General features: G+C 41.2%; 1 protein-coding gene across 2 annotated transcripts in view; it reads right to left on the bottom strand.

Annotated features, from left to right (window-relative positions):
• LOC105491858 (dedicator of cytokinesis 8) overlaps window positions 1-20960 on the bottom strand; it is a 238265-nt gene extending 217305 nt beyond the window's left edge. The window contains exon 1 of one of the 2 annotated variants that reach the window (XM_071077713.1): window positions 20772-20960. In XM_071077713.1, the coding sequence (XP_070933814.1) occupies window positions 20772-20824 (53 nt within the window). In that variant the 5' untranslated portion in view covers window positions 20825-20960. Of the gene's footprint in view, window positions 1-19737; window positions 20445-20771 lie in introns of those variants that run through there. The other variant, XM_024796043.2, reaches the window with a different exon arrangement.
• Window positions 20961-21473: the final 513 nt, after the last annotated feature.

The following is a 21473-nucleotide window of genomic DNA, read 5'->3' as shown; positions in this document are numbered from 1 at the left end:
ATGATTTATACAAATCATTTTCCCTTTTCTAAAAGATAAGAGGGAAGTGAAATAATATTTTTTAAACATCTGTATGGTAATTTCCACATAGTCTCACTCAGTTCTCATAACAGCCCTATGGAATAGAATATTTTTTTATTTAAGAGATAAGGAAATGAGACATTATCTGACATGATATATTAGTTTACGCACTTATAGATGATCTGTTTCCATCATTGGAATGTAAGTTTCATGAGGGCAGCAGGGTCTTTCCAAATCCCCAAAGTCTAACACAGTGCCTGGCACAAAGTAAGTGCTCAAGAAATATCTGTCATATGAATGGATGAATTAATTCATTCATTAATAAGGGACTATAATAGAGAATTAAATATCAGACTTAAATGTAAGTAACATGTAGCTCTGGCAATAAAAAGAAATTGTGCATAATACATTAATAGCTTCTTTTAGGTGACCTCACACTTATATTCTATATAACTTTACTTTCTTCAGGAAAATATACATTTAATTGCCTACAGAGGGCTAGTTTACCTATTGGGTATAGCTGGAAATACTGGTAATGCATATGACGATGGCCTCAAATAGGACCAAGATTACTCGGAAAAACATTCATTTAAAAACAAAAAACAAAAAACAAAAAAACTGTGGCCACAAGGGAACTTAAGGAATTAATAGTATTTGTCCAAATCAAATACATCTTTAGGTTTGCTGACTCAATCATAATCATGGGTTTTGTTCAATCTTATGAGGTTGATTTGTTCCTGATAACATGTATAAAAGATTGACCTTGCCAGTTTGTATTTATTTGAACACAAACTACTTTTCAATAACTTTCCCCAAGACTTGAGGTAAAGTTCAGGGATACTTTAAGTAAAAATATCTTTAACCTTCTTTTAAAGGCAGATGCCACACAAAACCTTGCAAAGGAAAACAAGGCAGTCACACATATCAATGGAGACCTTTGAGTCTGCGGTTCTATTTCTAGCATTTATCATGCAGAATCATTAAAGAGGTAAGCAAAGATGAATGTATAAATTTATTCAGTGGTGTGCTGTTTCTAATGTGAATAACTGGAAATCAATGTAGCTCAATACAGAATGACTTAAATTATGCTGTATCCTTACAATGGAATGTTATGCATTCATTAGAAATGTAACGCAAGAATATTTAATGACATGAAAAGTTGTTCATGGCATTTTTTAAATAAAAAAGTGGGTTATGATACGTATATAAGCATACTTCCAATTTTGTAGAAATATGTATGTGTGTATCTGAAAAAATACAAATCAAGCTGTTAAAATGATCAATAAGTCAAAGAATTAGAGATAATTTTTATTTTTACAGTATTTGCTTATCTGCACTTCTGACTTTTCTGTAATTTATATGTATACAGCTTTTGTAATAAGAAGCTATTCTTCATTTTAGAAAAGAATAGGAAACATGTTTGCAGGTCTCCAATCCCTGACTACAGTTGCTATTCTTCAGGATCAATTGCTTCTTCTCCTTCATGGTTCTGCTCCTTTAATATTTCATTTATTTCCTGTCTCTGATATAAGTATTCCTGGTGATCATATCGCATACATTACTTAAGTGGCTCTATCAAATTACCTTTGTAGTCTCTTATAACTGTCAGGATTTTCCATAGAAGTTACTTTTTGGAAAAGGCAATCGTGTGTATCTACCATATCTTTCAGTACTCAGAAAATGTGAGGTCCAGGGGAAATTTAAGGTCCAACTTTCCTTTTTCCCTTTAAATCTCTTTCCTTACAAGTCTAGCATTAAGTGTGTGCAGTGTGTGCCTGCGTGTGTGCATGTGTATGTGCAAGCATGCGTGTGTGTGTGTGTGTATACGTGTTTCAGAGGGATAAATTTTGTCAACTCTAAATACAGCAGGTTATCAAATAACGTTGTTTCATTCAAAATCATTGGGTTATAACGTTGATGAGAAAACAAATCGATTCCTGGCTGGAGCCACCATGTGTGTGGAGTGTGCGTGTTCTCCCACGTGGGCTTTCTCAGGGTACTCACGCTTCCTCGACATCACAAACATGCAAACAGTAAGTGAATCAGTGTGTCTAAATGGTCCCAGTGAGGGTGTGTGTGAGTGCAACCTGTGATAGGATGCGGTCCTGACCAGGGTGGGTTCCAAACTTGGTGCTGGGCAGCCGGGATAGACTCTGGCCATCCACGACCCTGAACTGGAATAACTCAGTAAATAATTATTGTACTTGTTTGTATTAATTTTTCTTAAATGCAAGTATAGCTCACATTTATTTCAATGTTTAATATTGGGAGTCTTTTGGTCTTTATTTACTCAGAAGTTTGTTGATATTTTGTAACTGGAAATATGCCATCACATACGTACTGGAACTTAACTCTTGTTTATATCCATTAGCCTATGGAAAAATTGATTTTGCTTTATGTTGCTTTACATAAAAACACTGTTTCCAAGAACTTACAACATTAAGTGAGGACTTACCATATAACCTCTGTGCTTGTAAACGAGCTGAAATCCTACTTTACATTATTATGGTGGCTGTTGTTTTAATACTTCTCCATCTCCCATTTCCAATTTATTTTACTTTGTCCATGTTAACTTTTTGTTTTCTTTCTTGAGCATCTACTAAGTGAGGAACCCTGTGTCAGTTATATTACACGTTACCTCAGAAACATGCTACTTATTCCCTTTTTACAGATGTTTCATTAATATATCTTTAGCGCTCTTTGATTTGTGTAGCATTTTCATACTTTTTATTTGATTTGGTCCTATGATGTTGAACCAAATCCCACTGGGAATCAGTGGAGCTGGGATGGAATCAGACTCGTCTCCCAAAACTCAGCCTCAAAGGTCTGCCCTGCTTTCTGTTAGTAGCAATGGCTCTGTCCTTTGTTATTATTACAACAACTGCCAACATGAATAAGGCAGTCTGATTGTACAGATTATTCAATGATTAGGTGAATAAAACAAGAGGAGTCAACAAACCCAAAGAAAAGTAGTCACAAAAAGTAACATGACTGGGTTTCTCCTATAAACCCTCCTCTACAGAGGAGGGGCTGACTATAACTCAGTCATTCCACAAGTGGGAGTGAATATTTTAGAATGCCGTCTGCCAGACCAGGAACATCTCGTTTTTTTCTCAAATAAAATGTGAATTCTAAATTAATCACTTTGTTTAAATATATGCTGTTTAAATATAAGCTGTTTAAAAATATCTCAATATTGTGGTTTTTCCTAAAATATTTTAAAATTGGTTGTTCTCAGAAAAAAACTGGCTGAACAACTCGGCTGCTTATCAATGTGTGGGATTTCTAGGAGTCCTCAGTTGCACTTGCCACTTCCTGTGGCCTTGACTGCAATTAGATTTTATTTTATTATTATTATTATTATTTTGAGACAGGGTCTTGCTCTGTCACCCAGACTGGAGTGCAGTGGTACAATCACAGCTCACTGAAGCCTCAAGCTCCCAGGCTCAATTGATCCTTCCATCTTGGCCTCCTGAGTAGCTGGGACTACAGGCGCATGCCACCGTGCCTGTCTAATTTTTGTATTTTTTGTAGAGATTGGGTTTCACCATGTTCCCCAGGCTGGTCTTGCACTCCTGATCTGAAGTGATCCACCTGCCTTGGCCTCCCAAAGTGCTGAGATTATAGGCGTAAGCCACAGTGCCTAGCCCTTGCAATTAAATTTTAAATGGTCTGGTTTCCTACCATCTTCCTCCCTGGCTGATAGGACAATGACACCTTGTATTCTTCTTGTCTCCTCCTAGGATCTCAGGTGCTTCAGGTGTACTCGTTTGGCTTTTGCCTTCCTTGTAGCTCCCACATCCAGATCCTTGTGACTAAAACAACACAGTTTTTATCTATCAGACAACAGCAAACCACACTAGGTCTATACTGTTTATTGAATATTTTGGTAATGGCTTTTTCTTTGTGACTGGGGTTTTGTGGCACAGAAGGCCAGCTGCCCCCAAAAGACTCATGCTCCCCTTTCATAGTGAAGTGTTGCTGCTGGAAGTGCCGCCAGGCAAGAACTATAATGTATTCCCCCAGCCCTCCTTGCAGATTGATGGATCTTGTGAGCAGTCCTCCCCAGGGGAGTGTGAGTAGAAGCCATGTGTCCCACTGTTGAGTGGAGGTATTTAAGAATTGGGCACACAATCTTTCACTCTCTCTTCTTCCTAGCCACTGACTGAATGATGCCAACATAACTTGGAAGTCACAAGATGGTAGAGCTGTAAGATGGAAACAGCCTGGGTCCCTGAGTCACTGCTTGGAGGAGAACAACTTGACCTGCATCAGACTGTGATATGAACATAAAACACGTTTTTGTTGGGTTAGTTCACTGAGATTTTGAGATTGTTTGTTCTCACAGCTAGCTTACCTTGATTAATACTGGACCTAGAAGCCTCAATATTCCTCTTCTTTAAGTCAGGCTCCTGGAATTAGATGATTAGGACCTACTACAGGTACTAGTGGGATAGAGGTGCTATGATGCCATAGTGGAAGTTCTGTTAGTAATCTATACCCACAGCAATTGTTGGAGGCCGTGCAGAAACTACTAGTGGCCTGTCAATATCCATTAGCCCCTTCATTCTAACTCAACCCTAGTTTTGTTGGGGGTGACAATGTGCCAGGCTAATGAAAACTACATTTGCCAACCTCCCTTGTAGACAGAGCTAACACAGCTCTGAACAATGAAATACATAAACAAGTGTCATTATGTGAGCTTCTAGAAGAGCTTCTTAATGGGAGCAAAGTTAGTTGGCATGTCTTTTTTTTTTTTTAACCTTCTTTCTTCTTCCTGTCTCCAATACCGATTCACTGTACAGAGTTTTAGGAATCATCATGTGACCATAAGGATGAAAGCCCCACACTAAGGATGGTGGGACACAAAGACACAAAGAACCGGAGTCTCCAGTGGTACCCTGGGGCCCATGACATCAAGCCTGCACGGCCAACCACTGGCATTCTTGTTATGTAAGAAAAAAATAATTAAACCCCTAATTTGTTTAAAGCATTGGATGGTTTGATTGGCTGTTACTTGCAGCAGCTAAAAGCAATCCTAATTGATATAGGAGTGATCCTTCTAAGACTGCCCACAGCACATATCTTTCAGACATGTTAGTCTCTGTCTCTATTTTCTTTTTCTACTCATTTTTAATTCTCCCATTCCAGAACTAACACTAGATAGCAGCAGTCATTGAGTTTCTAAGCTCATTTGGTAACTCTTGAGAATAAAGAGCTTGGTGACTCTTAATCATTTAATTTAGCCTCAAATCCTGCCTTTGGGGACATGTGGCAATTTTCAGGCACTTTCTCTCTCTGATACTCTCAAACTGCTGCTTTATCTCTGGACCAGACAGCTCTTCAATCTGGAGTCCATCAACGTAATTACAGGATTTAAGAGCATCTCAAGGGATTATTAAGCTCATATACCTGCCTCCAGGCAGGACAATGTTTAGCTCTTCCAGACATATAGTTGTCTTCTATGGGTCAAAGTGTCTCTCACAAAGCATGACTCACTTGGTAACTTTGAAGGAGTCAATTTTATTTGGTCTCAGTTTCTCTGCCACTAAAATGGGTATTATGATATAGGTAGGGAAAGAGAAGACCTTCTGCTTAAACATTCTGAAATTTGAAACGGGATAGTATTACTTTTTTTGGTTGGGTGCTGTGATTAAAATGACCAAAAATTTTGCAGCCTCTCCTATCAAGAGGTTGATTCTATTTTCCTACTCTTTGAAGCTGAATTGCCTTATGACTTGCATTAACCAATGAATGTGGTGGAAGTGACGTTGGAGAGTTCTAGACTTAAGCCTCAAGAAGCCTTGCAGCTTCCACCTTCATTCTCTTAGAATGTTCCCTTTACCAGCTAAGAATGCAAAAAAGACCAGCTAGGTTTCTGAACAAGAGACCATGCAAAGAGGGAAAGCTCAGCCAATAGTCAGCACCAAGACCCTGGACTTGAGAGTGAGCCCATCTTAGACCCTACAGCTTCACTTGAGCTACCCGATAATGGCAGCCATATGAATGTCCACAGGAAGACCAGCAGAATAACTGTCCAGCTGAGCCCAGCCCAAATTGCTAACCCACAGAACTGTGAGAAATAATAATGGCTGTTTTAAGTCACTAAATTTTGGGGTGGTTTGTTAGTTTCCCAGGACTACCATAACAAATTACCACAAACTGGATAGTGTAAAACAAAAGAAATTTATTTTCTCAGAGTTCTGAAGGCCAGAAATCTGAACTCAAAGTGCGAGTAGGGCCACGCACCCTTGAAAGATGTTGGGGAGGCAAAATTCAGCACACAGTACATGGTTTGTAAATAGAAAAATATAATTATAAAAGTGCTCTTTCCTGTAATTTTTCAACTTCAAACATATGAAGATAAATTTAAAAATAATAAAATTTTAAACAGTACCATATTCTGAAAGGTAGTATGTCAGTGTCATAAGAGTTTCAAAATCTCCTATGAAGAGGTATCTAAATAGAATATTTTACTTATTGTTAGAAGTCTTAATGCTGGTGCAAAGCAAAACTTGTTGCATATTAGACAGCATAGGGTCTCTTGAATAACTTTACCCATATGTAAGAGTTATTTTTTGGGAATAAAACACATCCTTCCTCTGCAAGATCAGCGCATCCTTTGTTCAGCATTGTGTGTCATATCTGTGTAAAAGTCACAGCCTTGTAGGGGCCTTCTGGTTACCACTTGTCCCATTTCTCTTCTGCCTCATCCAAGCTTTTTAAAGGAGTGGCCTCCACCAGCTTCCTCTATTTCCTCTGCATGGACTCCCTCTATAACCTTATGAAACCTAACTTCCTTCCCCACAGCTCTGCTAAAACTGCTAATTCAGAGGTTTTCAATGACCACCTTCAGGGCAAATCCAATGGCTCTTTGCCCTCATAATTTGGCATGTGATCTTTGTAACTGCCCTCCTAGCTCTCTTTTCTGATACTACAATTGACTGCCATACATTTGGCCAAATGCCCCCTCCTATCTTTTTGTATCTCTTCTTTCTTGTATGGATTGACAGTGACTCTTCCTCTAGGCCCATTCCTCTTCTCTTCCCCTTATACTTTCCATTTAGAAAATGTATCCATTCTTCAGTCCCAATCTCCACCTCATAGATGACTTTTTAATCAATATTTTCCATCCTGACCTACCATTGATGCCCCAAGCCTGTATTTCAAGCTGTCCAATAGAAATGGTCTGTATTTTATGTTCATCTGTGTTAGGGTGGGCTAGGTTATGGTGAGATAACAGACCATCCAAAAATCTCAGTGGTTTATAAAAACACAGACGTTCAGAGGGCAGCTGCAGCTCTGCTTTAATCATCTTTACTCCAGGATGCAGGATGACAGATCATCCACCATCTGGAACACTGCAGATTGTTTAGAATAGGAGAAAGATAATGTGGCAAAGCCCAGACTATCTCTTCACCTCCAAGTGACCACATCACCTTCAATGGGTGAAAAGTAAAATCCTCCCATAGGGAGGGACAGCAAATACATGTAAATGTACAGTCTACTACATCGTCTTAAACAACACCTCTACGAGGGAAGTAAAATTCATCCTCCCAAAACTAATTCTCATTTCCAATTTTCATAGTTTCTCATTGGCATCATCCTTATCCCATTTGACCAGGATGGAAATCTTGGTGCCATTTATTTTATAATTGCTTCTTCTCCAATTACAAAAGCATTCTTGAGGAAAAATATGCATGCATACCTACACTCATACATGCATGTCCCAAGTACACAAAAGTCATCAATAATTCTACTACCCAGGGATAACACTCATGACACATTGGCATATGTCCTTCTGATTCTCTCCTTGTCATATGTATTGATCTATTTATCTTTGTAGAGAGTTATGCATATATTTATTTTTTTTATTTTTTTATTTTTTTATTTTTTGAGACGAGTCTCACTGTGTCGCCCAGGCTGGAGTGCAGTGGCCTGATCGTGGCTCACTGCAACCTCCACCTCCTGGATTCATGCCATTCTCCTGCCTCAGCCTCCCAAGTAGCTGGGACTACAGGCGCCCGCCACCACACCCAGCTAATTTTTTTGTACTCTTAGTAGAGACAGGGTTTTGCCATGTTAGCCAGGATGGTCTTGATCTCCTGACCTCGTGATCCGCCTGCCTCGACCTCCCAAAGTGCTGGGATTACAAGCGTGAGCCACTGTGCCCGGCCATATTTATTTTTTAATTAAAATGATACCATATTATGCATATAGCTTTGTGGCTATTAAGAACTCATCAAAATCTTTTCAATATTTTATCCTTCTTATGTAAAAATATGTTTGGTATTTACTTGAAAATTTAAATATCCAGCCTTGACCTCTCCCCTGAGTTTCAGATTCCTAAATAAAACGGCGTAGAAGGTAATTCTACTGGGAAGTCGAACTGCATCTTAGACTCCATATGTCCTCAGTTAAATTCTTGATTCACCCTAAAAGCCTGCTTCTCCTCCAATCTTCTCAATCTCTGTTAAAAGCATCAATATCCAACCCTGGAGACATCTTGATTTCTCTTTTTTTTTTTTCTCATTGCCCCACCCCATATCTAATTCGTCAGCCCTAGCTCCAGAATGTATCCCAGAGCTGACTGTTTCTCTCCTTCTCAGCTCTGCTCTCTACTTTTGCCATCATCATCTTTCTCCTGGATTCTCCACTGCCTCCTAGCTGGTTTCCTTGCTTCCACTCCTTACTTCTTTGTACAATAGATCTTTTAAACACAAAAGTCAATCACATCATACCTTGCTCCATAAACCATCCTATTTGATATGGTTTGGCTTTGTCTCCACCCAAATCGCATCTTGAATTGTAGCTCCCATAATCCCCACAATGTCATGAGAGATCATTGAATCATGGAGGCAGGCTTTTCCCCATGCTGTTCTCATGATAGTGAATAAGTCTCATGAGATCTGATGGTTTTATAAAGGGCAATTCCCTTGCACATGCTCTCTTGCCTGCCGCCATGTAGGATATGCCTTTGCTCCTCCTTTGCCTTTTTCCATGATTGTGAGGCCTCCCCAGCCATGTGGAACTGTGAGTCCATTAAACCTTTTATTCTTTATAAATTATCCAGTCTTGGGTATTTCTTCATAGCAATATGAAAATGGACTAATACACCATTGCACTTAGAATAACATTTAAATTTTTCCCATTGCCTTTAAGGCTTTTATGTGATTTGGTCTTCGCTAACTTCCCTCTTCAGCTCTCCTCCTCTCCCCTCATTCACTCCACTAGAGACAGACCAGCTCTTGCTTTTCTTCCAACACACCAAACTTACTCCTGCCTCAGCCATGCGCTTGGTCATTCCCCTGCTTGGTCTTGGCTCAGAGGTTTTCTCTAAGAGATGCTTTCCTTGACCATCCTATCTAAAGAATCCATGCCCTCTCAGTGGCCCTTTTACATTCTCTACATCACACTTATTTTATCTGATGTTTCCTTGTTTATTTACTGGTTTATTTCTTCATTGTCTCCCCACTGGTATATTACTTCTTTTAGAACAAGAACCCTGTCTATCTATCTTATTCATGACTCTATCCCCTGCACTTAGAATAGTCCTAGGGACATAGTGGGCTATAATCAATATGTATGAAGTGAATGAATAAGTATGTAGTTGCTTCCCACATCCAGCTGATTCCCTTAAACTGTCTGCAGAAGCAGGTCCTTTTTTTCCATTCTGATGACCCAGTCTAATCCCAGATCTCACTACCTCACATCAGAATGACTGTGGCTCCCTCCTCACTCCTCCCCTGGAATTCCTTCCAATGCCTTCTGCACACTGCTAACTATTCTTCCCACCATGTTTGTTTCATCTGTGAGTCACCTCCCATCAGGGCCCAGCTGAGACTCATCTCCTCACAGGTGTTGCCCTACTGTAGCCAGGGCTACAGGTTTTTCTCTCTCTCTCTGAGTTTTTGTCCTTACCCCTCCCCAGCCACACAATCATACACTGTTCCCCATGCTCTCTAACTTTTGCATTTATAGTCACCCACTCACTCCAGCTGCATTCTGAGGGCATAGACTGCTTGTCTGCATTTTAAATCTCCCATAATACCTAGAGAAAGTCACAGGCAATCAATGAAATATCTTGTTGATTTGAATGACATTATTGGACAGAGAATAAGAACAGGAGGTAAATTGGATACCCCATCTAAAGGGATTTGTGAGACCAGGTAGTTATTTGGAATGAAAGAGTAAGATATTAAACCAGCCAGCATGCCAACAGGTGGGCGATAGTCTTGTTCCCACAGACAACAGATGGCCATCATCTTAAAACAACATTTATGTTAACCAGCAGATAAGGGACTCCTGCATTGTCAGTGGACTTTGAGCCTGAGTTTTTCTACTTGCATAGGTGAAAGTGGACTGCAATGCTAGTGTAAATGCTGTATGATGACTAGCACCCCTTAGGGAGCTCCAGTTTGCCTTCCTGGGGAACCACAGACCCCCAAGTGTAATTTCCTGAGGACAACCCAGCTTCTCTAGAGTGCTCATGTTACACAGCAGAAAGTTGAGTAGAGAGAACTCAGAAAGGTCTGCTAAAGAAGGTTTTGGCTGTGCCCTGAATATTGCTCTGTATGGCAGTGAGATGAAGCAGCGATTTAGGAAAAAGTATTTCTACCCATGGCAGCAGAGGGACTGGGCCTCCCTGAGCAAACAGGAGAGTCAAGCTTGACCATTCAGTCATACGAAGGCCAAAATACCCACTTCAAGACTTCTGAGCAAATATCACATTTTCTTTTTGCTAATGTGCATACTTTCCTTAATTGAGTCTCCAAGCAGTGAGGTAGAATTTTTATTCTGTGTTTTAAAACGGCGTATTTAAAAATAAACATGTTATCGACTCAACTGCTTATCTTGAGTCAAATGCAAATTGTGGGTACATTCATTGAGGGAGAAAAATCTTTTTGAAAAATTTCCTGGTGATTTCAGGAAACGAGTAAGTGGTTATAATATTAAGGAATAATTGAAAAACATTGTCAGAATGAACACTTCTAAATAACTGCTGTTCTTTATAGTTTCCTGTATGTGGTACCATGCAATTTATTCTGATAAAGTTGTCTTTCTGAACTCACTTTTGGAACTCCTCTTTGCAATTACTTTCAGAACTATTTGACAAGGTACCTAAAAATCAGCTCCATTATTTCACGGCAGTATCTTAACTCAAGCTGATATCACTTTATTTAATAGGCTTGCTTGAGTGCTAATGACTTTGGCTCCCTCCAGAAGCTATACCATATATTGTTTATGGATATGCGTATACACACACACACACACACACACACACGCACGCACCCCAAAAGTATACCTTTGTGTTAGTACTCTCCAGGAGCAGCAGGGAGAACAGAAATGGGCAACAGAATAACAGGGACTTCATATTTATCTGTAAACAGAATAACAGGGACTTCACATTTATCTGTAATGTTCTCTTTTTTAATTAAAAAAAAACAACTAAAGCAAAGGTGACAAATGTTAACGTGTTAATTCTGTTAAGTGGCCCCTTAGATACTTGCCATTTTATCATCTGTATTTTCTATATTTTTTGAAACTTTTCAAATAATAAAGCAGATTCTCCCTCAAAAAAAAAAAAAAAAAAGATTTTAAACCACCAAGCTTCTTTTTAAAAATAAATGTACTGCAGTCCCTGATAACAATTCTAAAAGGATTTCCAAAAATGTTTTGGATAATGCTATTATCCCTAGTGGCATGACCCCAGAGAGGAATACTTTGAAGTCATGGAGGGCTACCAGGCCAGGGAAAGTGCCTTTCTTTTTCCAGTTCTTAATTTTGAGTAAATCTCCTTGCTTCTTGCGGGTAGGCCCATGACTCACTTGTCTTTGTATTTCTGGGGCTCAGCACAGCACTTAGAACACAATAACCCTCAATGGCTGGCATGAGTGAATAAATGAATGAACTAACCAGCCTAAGACTCGTAAGCCTACTAACTTACGAAAAGATGGGAGTGAGAGGGTGGAGCTGATTAATTTCTGTTTTTCTTAATCTAGTTCCAGTTTAGCTATTTGTATTTTTGGTCTCTATCACAGGAGAACAATCGATTTTCCCCTTTTATGAGAATGATAGAAGTCATGAAGTTTTTTGAGGTTTCTGAGCAGAGGGGTACTACTGTTTCCTTTTACCCCAGAAACCAATTCTAGAGGAAAAGGAACATTAAAAATAAGTATGAAAGAGGTCTATAGTCTCCATTCTCTCATCCAAGTGAAAGCACATACAGTCAGTTATGTAATCTGGAATCTTATTTTGTGATAGAAAGGGATTCTGATTTTCCGTTTGCTATTTTATTTAAAAGGGCTATGGCTTAGGCACCCAAAGGAGGAGGTGGATTGAATGACATTGTTAAGCAAAGTAAAAAGCACAGTTTACAGTCTGGCAACTAGAGTTTACAACAAAATCAAGAAATAACTAAGTTGTTAGAACAATCTACCTTTATCATTAATCCACCTATTAAAGGAACAGAAGCAGAAAGCGAAAAAGGATAGAGGTTCTCACCATTTATGGTTGCATGTAAGGCAAAGAAAAAAAGGAGCAATGCATGACTATTTTAATCCCTAAAGAATGACTTCAGACTTCACTCTCCGACCTAGGAGAGAAGCTAAACAGGAAGAGGTTACAGGCATTTAAGAGAAGAGGTCAACACTGGCAAATACAGATTTAAAAGAATGATAAAACTCGGTGGGGGTGTGAATGTGGGGAAAGGAGCATTCGTAGGGCCACTGGTAGGAGCAGAAACAGATATACATTTTCTGGGAGTCAATTTGGCAACCAAAAGCTTGAAAAATGTTTCTTTCCTATGACCAAACAATTACACTGTTAGAAATTTGTAAGGAGGTGTTTGCACTAGCACAGAAAAAGGTACGTATAAGACTGCTCCATCAAACTCTATACACTATTGTGAAAAGTTAAAACCTAGCTCTTTTGGTTTTTTCTTTGTTTTTTTTTGAGATAGAGTTTCCCTCTGTGGCCCAGGTTGGAGAGCAGTGGCGCAATCATAGCTCACTGCAGCCTGAGGCTCAAGTGACTCCTGGGCTCAAGTGGCCCCCCTACCTCAGCCTTCCATGTAGCTGGGACCATAGGCATGCACCACCCTGTCTGCCTAATGTTTTGTTTGCTTTTTGTAGAGATGGTGTCTCACTGTGTTGCTCAGGCTGGTCTTGAACTCCTGGGCTCAACTGATTCTCCTGTGTCTGCCTCCCAAAGCACTGGGAGGCCGGTTCCAGGTATGAGCCACTGGGCGCAGCCTGGAACCTATCTGCATGCCCAATAATAGAAAATTAATTTAATAAATCATTTTACATCTAATCAACAGGATTTTATACAGCCTATGTAAATTATAATGTAGCTCTATATTGATTTACATGCAGAGTTGTTCACGATTTTTATTTTTTTTTAAATGAGACAGAGTCTTGCTCTGTCACCCAGGCGGGAGTGCAGTGGTGCAATCCTGGCTCACTGCAACTTCCACCTCCCGGGTTCAAGGCTACTCAGCCTCCTGAGTAGCTGGGTCTACAGGCACCTGCCACCACACCCGGCTAATTTTTTTTTTTTTTTGTAGTTTTAGTAGAGATGGGGTTTCACCATGTTGGCCAGGCTGGTCTCAAACTTTTGACTTCAAGTGATCCACCCACCTTGGCCTCCGAAAGTGCTGGGATTATAGGCGTGAGCCACTGTGGCCAGCCCTCCTGTATACTTTAAATCATCTCTAGATTATTTATAGTACCTAACACAATGTAAATGCTATTTAAATAGTTATTATACTATATAATGTATGGGATAATGACAAGGAAAAAAGTCTGTACATGTTCAGTACAGATGCAACCATCTACATTTTTTTCCCAAATAGTTTTGATCTGTGGTTGGCTGAATCCAGGATGTGCAACCTGCAGATGAGGAGGGCTGGCTGCACTTTCCTATCTATGATGATGAACATGAGAATAGAGAGCTGGAGAAACTCTGGTTCCATTGCCATCATTTCTCCTTTCTAATCTTGTGTTTAATCGTAATGCAGTGGGACATGACATAATGTCTTGTACCCTAGGCCAACTTTACCCATTTGTTTAGTTTCACCAGAAACACTGCATCAACATGTGTTCATATATACTTTCAGAGGGGTCAATCTGTTTTTGGTCTATATCCCTCGTTGTCGATATAGCAAATGGTGCCACTACTGTGCCAACTCCAGAAGCACAGGAACCGCACTTAAACACACTACATAAGTTTCATCTGTTTACCTAGAGCCCAGAGAGCCTTTCTGCTGCTGACTGGGTAAGAAATTAGACTGCACCAGCCTGAACAACATGGTGAAACCCCATCTCTACTAAAAATACAAAAATTAGCCAGGCATGGGGGTGTGCGCCTGTAATCTCAGCTACTCAGGAGGCTGAGGCAGGAGAATTGGTTGAACCCAGGAGGCAGAGGTTGCCATGAGCCAAGATGGTGCCACTGCACTCCAGCCTGGGCGACAGAGTAAGACTCTGTCTGGAAGGAAGGAAGGAAGGAAGTAAAGAAAGAAAGAAAAGGAAAGAAAAGAAAAGAAAGGGGAGGAGGGAGGGAGAGAGAAAGGAGAGAAAGAGAGAAAGAAAGAAAAAAATTAGACTAGATGCTTGTGGGAACAGGGGTAGCACATTCATGTTGCTTTAACCCTTTATCAAATGGGCCAAACATTAATAAGCACCTGCCACTGAAAAGAACTAAGTGTTTCTGTTTCTTAGCTTTCTCAGCAAGAAGTCTGAGTATGGTCACATCCCTACCTTCTCATGGTCCCTTAAAGAGGATGGAAAGTTTAGGTGTTTTCAACATCATCCTATTCTAACACTAGCTTTGTGGGGAGTTGAGATGGGAGACTTGGTCCCCTGAGTTCTTCATTTCTCCTGGGGTAACTACAAGTTATTACGTTTTCTTTCCACTGGTCTATGAAGAAGTAAACAGTAGCTTCATCAATATATGTAAATGGTCGGAACTCAAAGAACTCCAAATGAAGAACACTCACCCTGGTGGAAGGTTATTTCAGTATACATTTTGTAAGGAACCTTCAGAATAGCACTAGATGCCTAAAGCACAAATGGACCTTTTCCAAGAATCTGGAAGGAACCGATTCCAAATGTGAAAGATCAAAAATTCTGAGTCTGATTGCCCAAGCTCCTCTATTGGTCTTTGGTCTAGAACACATCAGACAAATAAAGCAATTCCTGAAAGCACACTACCTCACTCTGCCAGCCACCCCTACTACTGAGGAACAGCTCTGCTTTCACTGCAGATACACATCTATACATTTGAATACATATATTTTTATGCTTGTATTACCTTTGCAGATAAAATTAGCAAATAATTCTCAGAAAGCTCTCTGTAGCTCATTGTGCTCTGGTCCTTATGCCCAAAATTATTGGAGTTGTTCCTTTTTTTTTTTGAGATAGAGTCTCGCTCTCTCACTCAGGCTGGAGTGCAGTGGCACAATCACTGCTCACAGCAGCTTCAACTTCCTGTGCTCAAGTGATCCTCCCATCTCAGCCTTCCAAGTAGCTGGGACCACAGGTGCAAGCCACCACACCTGGCTAATTTTTGCATTTTTTGTAGAGACAGGGTTTTACTGTGTTGCCCAGGCTGGTCTCGAACTCCTGGGCTCAAGCCATCTGCCCGCTTAGGCCTTCCAAAGTGCTAGGGTTACAGGTGTGAGCCACCATGACCAGCCTGTGGTTGTTCTTAAATGCTATATTTATGTAACTTTATTCTCTCTTCTTACCACCCTGTTTTTATCTTTCATAAAATCACTCTCTGCTGATGATTATTATGCCTAATACTTTGTTCCTTTTTTATTTTTTATTTTATTTTATTTTATTTTTGAGACAGAGTCTCACTCTGTCGCGCAGGTTGGAATGCAGCAGCACATCTCAGCTCACTGCAGCCTCCACCTCCCATGTTCAAGCAATTCTCTAACCTCAGCCTCCTAAGTAGCTGGGATTACAGGCACACGCCACCACGCCTGGCTAATTTTTATATTTTTTAGTAGAGAGGGGGTTTCGCCATGTTGGCCAGGCTGGTCTTAAACTCCTGACCTCAGGTGATCCTCCCGCCTCCCAAAATGCTGAGATTATAGGCGTGAGCCACTGCACCCAGCCCTGTTTGCTCCTTTTTTGAAAGGATGAAATGAAGGTATATAAAGTTCTTAGCACAATATGTAGCACATACTAAATAATCAATAAATGCTACTTATTATTTTAAAATAAAACTGAGATGACAGCATGGTATAATGATTAAAAGAGAAGATTCTGGAGCCAGGCAGCCTACATTTGAATCTCAGCTCTGATCTTAATTAGTTGTATGTGACTTTGAACAACTTCTATAGCTTCTCTGCACTCAGTTTCTCCATCTGTAAAACAGAGATAGTCACTGCTCCTATTTCATAGAGGTGAATGTGTTATGATATAGAAAGCATTCTAGAAGTGTAAGCCATTATTTTTCCTTCCTTTCAATCCTGACTATCCACAAGAGGGTTAACGATTTTTTCTGCATTCTACACTTTTGTCCTCTTTATCCAAGGTTCTTATTTTACTTTAAGATTTGATCAAGTTTTACATCTATTCTATATTTGAAAGACACTAAGATTTTGTTTAATAAAGGTTCAGAGTATTAGTAATAATTTTTATAATCTACAAAGGCACTAAATTCCAGTAAGAAAAAAGGCAGTTAACAAGACTCAAGACTGGATGTTCCTCCAAGTAACCGTGTTACGACATGTAATGCAGCAGCGCCTGAAATCCCAAATGTAAACGTTATTATGAACTACCTAACTTAGATCTAGTCTTTCCTTGGCCCACAAGTCAGCAACAATAAAATGGAAATGAAGACAAGTATATAGCACTTACAAGAAAATTAATTTCACCTTTCTACCTCAGAAACATTCAGTGATTGGTCCTTTCTCTTATACCTTCCTGAGCTGCGGGTTCTAGCGAAATGCTTAACCATTAACAAGTTATACAATTACACTTGGCGCTCAAGACAAAACAAGTCCCATATGATGGCTTACAACACATGACATTTAGAATTTATAAGAGCATGAGAGGCCAGTGTCAACAGAATTTAAAGACTGTGGGCGTCTTCTCAGACTGTGAGACAGTCCGCTTACTCCTTCTGGAGACTGGTGTGGTGAACTCTTTTTTTTTTTTTTTTTTTTTTGAGACGGAGTCTCGCTCTGCCGCCCAGGCTGGAGTGCAGTGGCCGGATCTCAGCTCACTGCAAGCTCCGCCTCCTGGGTTTACACCATTCTCCTGACTCAGCCTCCCGAGTAGCTGGGACTACAGGCGCCCGCCACCTCGCCTGGCTAGTTTTTTGTATTTTTTAGTAGAGACGGGGTTTCACCGGATTAGCCAGGATGGTCTCGATCTCCTGACCTCGTGATCCGCCCGTCTCGGCCTCCCAAAGTGATGGGATTACAGGCTTGAGCCACCGTGCCCGGCCAGAACTGAACTCTTTACAAATAATATTTTTAATATATCAGATTTGAATACTTCATTAATAGGAAGCATACTGGTTTTATCCCACAAATATTTTTAAGGGATAGTTTACACCATTCTGAGTAGTAAGGTGAAAAACATGAGCACATGCTGAATGTACTAATGGCCATATTTCAACACAGTTCTTACTTTAGGAATTTGATCTATTTAAAAAAAAATAGGTAGACATGCAAGGGAAAACATTTCTTTTCCACCTTCAACATTGCAAAACATCACATTGTTAATGTTTATATATTAAACACTAATCAGAAACCGAACACTTTGCCAATGCTGCTACCAAAATGATGATTTTTTTAAAAAATTAATTCCCCTCTTGCTTTAAAGGAAATTCTTGGGATACATGGATCAAGATAACAATAGGCCCAATTAAGAGCACAGTCTTTGGAGCAGTTTGCAATCCTAGCTCTGCCATTGCTGGTTGTTCTTGAAAAAATTACATGGCCTTGTGAAGCTATATCGCTAAGATTCCTTTTCCTCTTCTGTACAAGACTTCATGAGTTTGACAGGCTTTTTGTGAGAATTTAATCATAAAATCTATTAACTGTGTAACATAGTGTCTGGGACACAATAAGTAAATAATAAATGGTGAAATTAAATGATACATTAATACTAGGTATGTCCTTATCAATCTGCTCCTTTGAATAACAATTTCTGCCAAGCTCCTTAGCATAACTCTCCCACACAATACACAGAATGCTTCAAAGAGGAAAACAGAATGCTAAGAATAGGAATTTCCAATCCATTTTCTGGCCTGAGGATTATAAAACCTTTTATACTTTATTTAACTTGAGGGGGCTCTTCTTGATCAGATTTCATCACATATTTTCTTCCATTGAATGTGTTTTGTGTTCTCAGCACCCAACGGAAGGCACATGAGGGGAAACATTGGCCCCAAGAAAGCTCCCAGCCAGCCACTGGAATCTCCACACCCAACCCAAACTCATCTCTGCCTGAAGCTCTCCAACTTCAGCTTTCCTTCCTACCTTTCTATCTTAGGCTACCAAAGATGGTGATGATGGAGATGATTACAGCAATGAAGTTGATTGTAATGTTAATGATGGTAACTAAGAATTATTTACCATTTATTCTGAGCCAGACACGACAAGCAACATGCAATCAACATGAAAATGATTAACAAGACATTTTGCATTATTTTTTCTGTACTGTCTCTAAATTCCAATGTGTATTTTACACATTGAGTACTTGGCAATTCAGACTTTGTACCTATTATTCATTTAATCCTCCCCACAGTCATAAGAAGTAGGTACTATGATTATCTCTACTTGATATATAAAGAAACCAAAGCTTAGAGAAGTTAAGTAACATGTCTAGTGTTGCACAGTGACTTTGTAGCTGAGAGCCAATTTGCAAGGAAATCAGACACTAACCAGGGCCTTTATTCTTAACCCCCAGGTGACACCGACCCCTGCAGTTGCTTGGAAGACTGCCTGTAGGATTAGTCCAGGTCTTGGCCACTCACCCCAGATCAACCCTGCCCAACCCCATAGTTTCTAACATCTTTCTGCCCAAGTCACACTTCCTGACCTAAAATTCACAAAGACAGAGGAGCAGCAGCTACGGCAAATAATACACCCATCAGTAACTTCAGTTTGATTCCTATACTCCCTGAATGAATTGCCCCTCCTGGCATGCAACAGTTATGAACCCTAATGTAGAAAAAAATTCCCATAGGGAGATCCCTGATATACTTCATGCCTTGTTTTTGTTTTTGTTTTTGTCTGTGTTTTTGAGACAGGGTTTCACTCTCTCACCCAGGCTGGAGTGCAATGGCATGATCACAGCTGTGATCCTCCTGGGCTCAAGCGATCCTCTTGCCTCAGCCTCTTGAATAGCTGGGGCTACAGGTGCATGCAACCACACCTGGCTAATGTTTTAAAATTATTTTTTGTAGCTACAGGGGTCCCCCTGTGTTGCCCAGGCTGGTCTCAAACTCTGGGCTCAAGTAATCCTCCCACCCGGGCCTCCCAAAGTGTTGGGATTAGAGGTGTGAGCCATGGCACCCAGTCTCTTTATACATTTTGGTCTCCAACATTAATATGCAATATATATAAATAATTAAACTCATTTTGTAGATGAAGAAATAGTAAGGTAAGAGAAACAGTTTGCTGGCAGTTACATATCAAGTGGAAATAAAATCGTAATAAAGCTCAATATGCCTTCTAGAAGACCTTACCACCTTGTTTTTCTGGGCTTTTAATTCTTCGTTATTCAAACCTCTTCACACACTAACAGCACAAAGATGAACCTACAGTGAAATCCACCTTTCACAGGCTCAGCTAAATGAAGATGAACAAATCGGACAGCCCCGTGGGCAACAGAATAAGTTGACACTTCAGGATGAGTTTCCTATTATCTTTTAACTAGATAGTCTAGCTTTCTCAGGGCAAGACAAAAATGTCCCAAATACTTGTCAGCAGTTTTCAGTGGAGGAAAAACTGCAGTTAAAGCACCTTTACTGAGAACTCTGAGCAGTAAATGTGCTTACATTTAGTTTGTGCAACTTTGATTAGGAATTGGATGGTGAGTTGGGATCCCCCAGTCCTTAGTTTTTTGCTGGAGTCCTGTAAATCTCAAAATGTCAGCCACAGGCCATTCCTTTTGGTTTATTTAAGTGGAAATTTTTTAAAAATCACTTTTTCCACTTCATGGCTCCTTTGGAGCAGGGTATAAAAATAGCGATGCCACCAGGAGCCAAACTCTTTCTGGAGTAATGAAGCAGGAGAGGACAGAGCCCTGCTCACGACAACAGAAGTCTTGCAGCCTGCCTCAAACGCAACTCTCATTTTAGCCCTTCACTTCTTTCCCTCCGCTCAGACTTGCCTCAAAGGAAGGAACCGTTTATGAGACACTCCGTGGCGTGCCCAACACAGTTACCCCGGCGCCTATCACCCTCCCGAGGCCCGGCCACCTGTAAGAACCTGGAGGGCGGAGCGGGCGAGGTTGTTCGGGAAGCGATCCCCGGTGGCTGAGGACATCCAGGAGCACCGAGATTCTCGGGGAGGACCTAGCCGGGCCCAGCGCAGGAGCCACCGCGCGTCCAGCGGCTCCACCGCTGCAGCCTCGGGAACCGGGCGCCCCAGGTCTCAGGCGCGCCCTGCAGCGGACGCGAAGGGACTCGTCCGGCCTCGGCCCCTGCAGCGATGCTCCGAGCCACGCGGGTGCTGGGATGTCTGGCCGCGACCTGCGGCGCCGCTGGGGGCGTCTTACCTGTTGATTTTCAGCGCGAACGCGCGGCGCTCTGCGCTGGGCAGAGTGGCCATGGCCCGCCGGCGGCTTGGTGGCTTCTAGGGTCGCTGGGTGCGGAGAGCTGGGGCCCGGCACGCCGCAGAGTCGCTGCGGAGCCTGCCAAGCCAGGCGCAAGCCTCATCTGTCAGTCGGGGCTGGAAACTTCCTCATTTCCACCTTCTACGCTGAAATCACCCCGGGGGAGGGCCCAAGCTCCGAGCAGCGACGGCCAGCCCCGCCACCCGACCTGGCACGCAGGCAGCGGCGGGCGAGGAGGGCGTGGACCCAGCGCGGAACTGGCCTCCGGATACTCGGTCAGACGGCGCGCTCTGCCCGGGGCAGCCGACCTCTCGCAGAAAGGAGCGCGGGCGGACGACAGGCGACCACTGAGCGCAGGCCGGAAACTCCATCTGCCAGAAGCTGCCAGGGAATGTGGGCAAGTTGTGGGAACCCCACAAAGTTGGCGAGGTCGGGAATTAACCCAGGGACTCTTAAGGCTAGGTGTTATTAAGGGTTGACACCCATTCTCGAAGAAGGCAGACGAAAAAAAAAAAAAAAGTTAGTGGAATCTATCAGTTCAAATCAACTTTTGCAAGCAATATGCCCATCGTCCTTCCTGGGACACTAAATAAATATAATAGATTCATCCAAGGAATAAACATTGTGAGTTCTCAAAAAATGTTT

This window comes from Macaca nemestrina, chromosome 14, assembly GCF_043159975.1.
Source record: "Macaca nemestrina isolate mMacNem1 chromosome 14, mMacNem.hap1, whole genome shotgun sequence".
Taxonomy (NCBI): Eukaryota; Metazoa; Chordata; class Mammalia; order Primates; family Cercopithecidae; genus Macaca; species Macaca nemestrina.
Note: the sequence above shows the minus strand (reverse complement) of the source record. Positions and strands in the feature narration are given on the sequence as shown.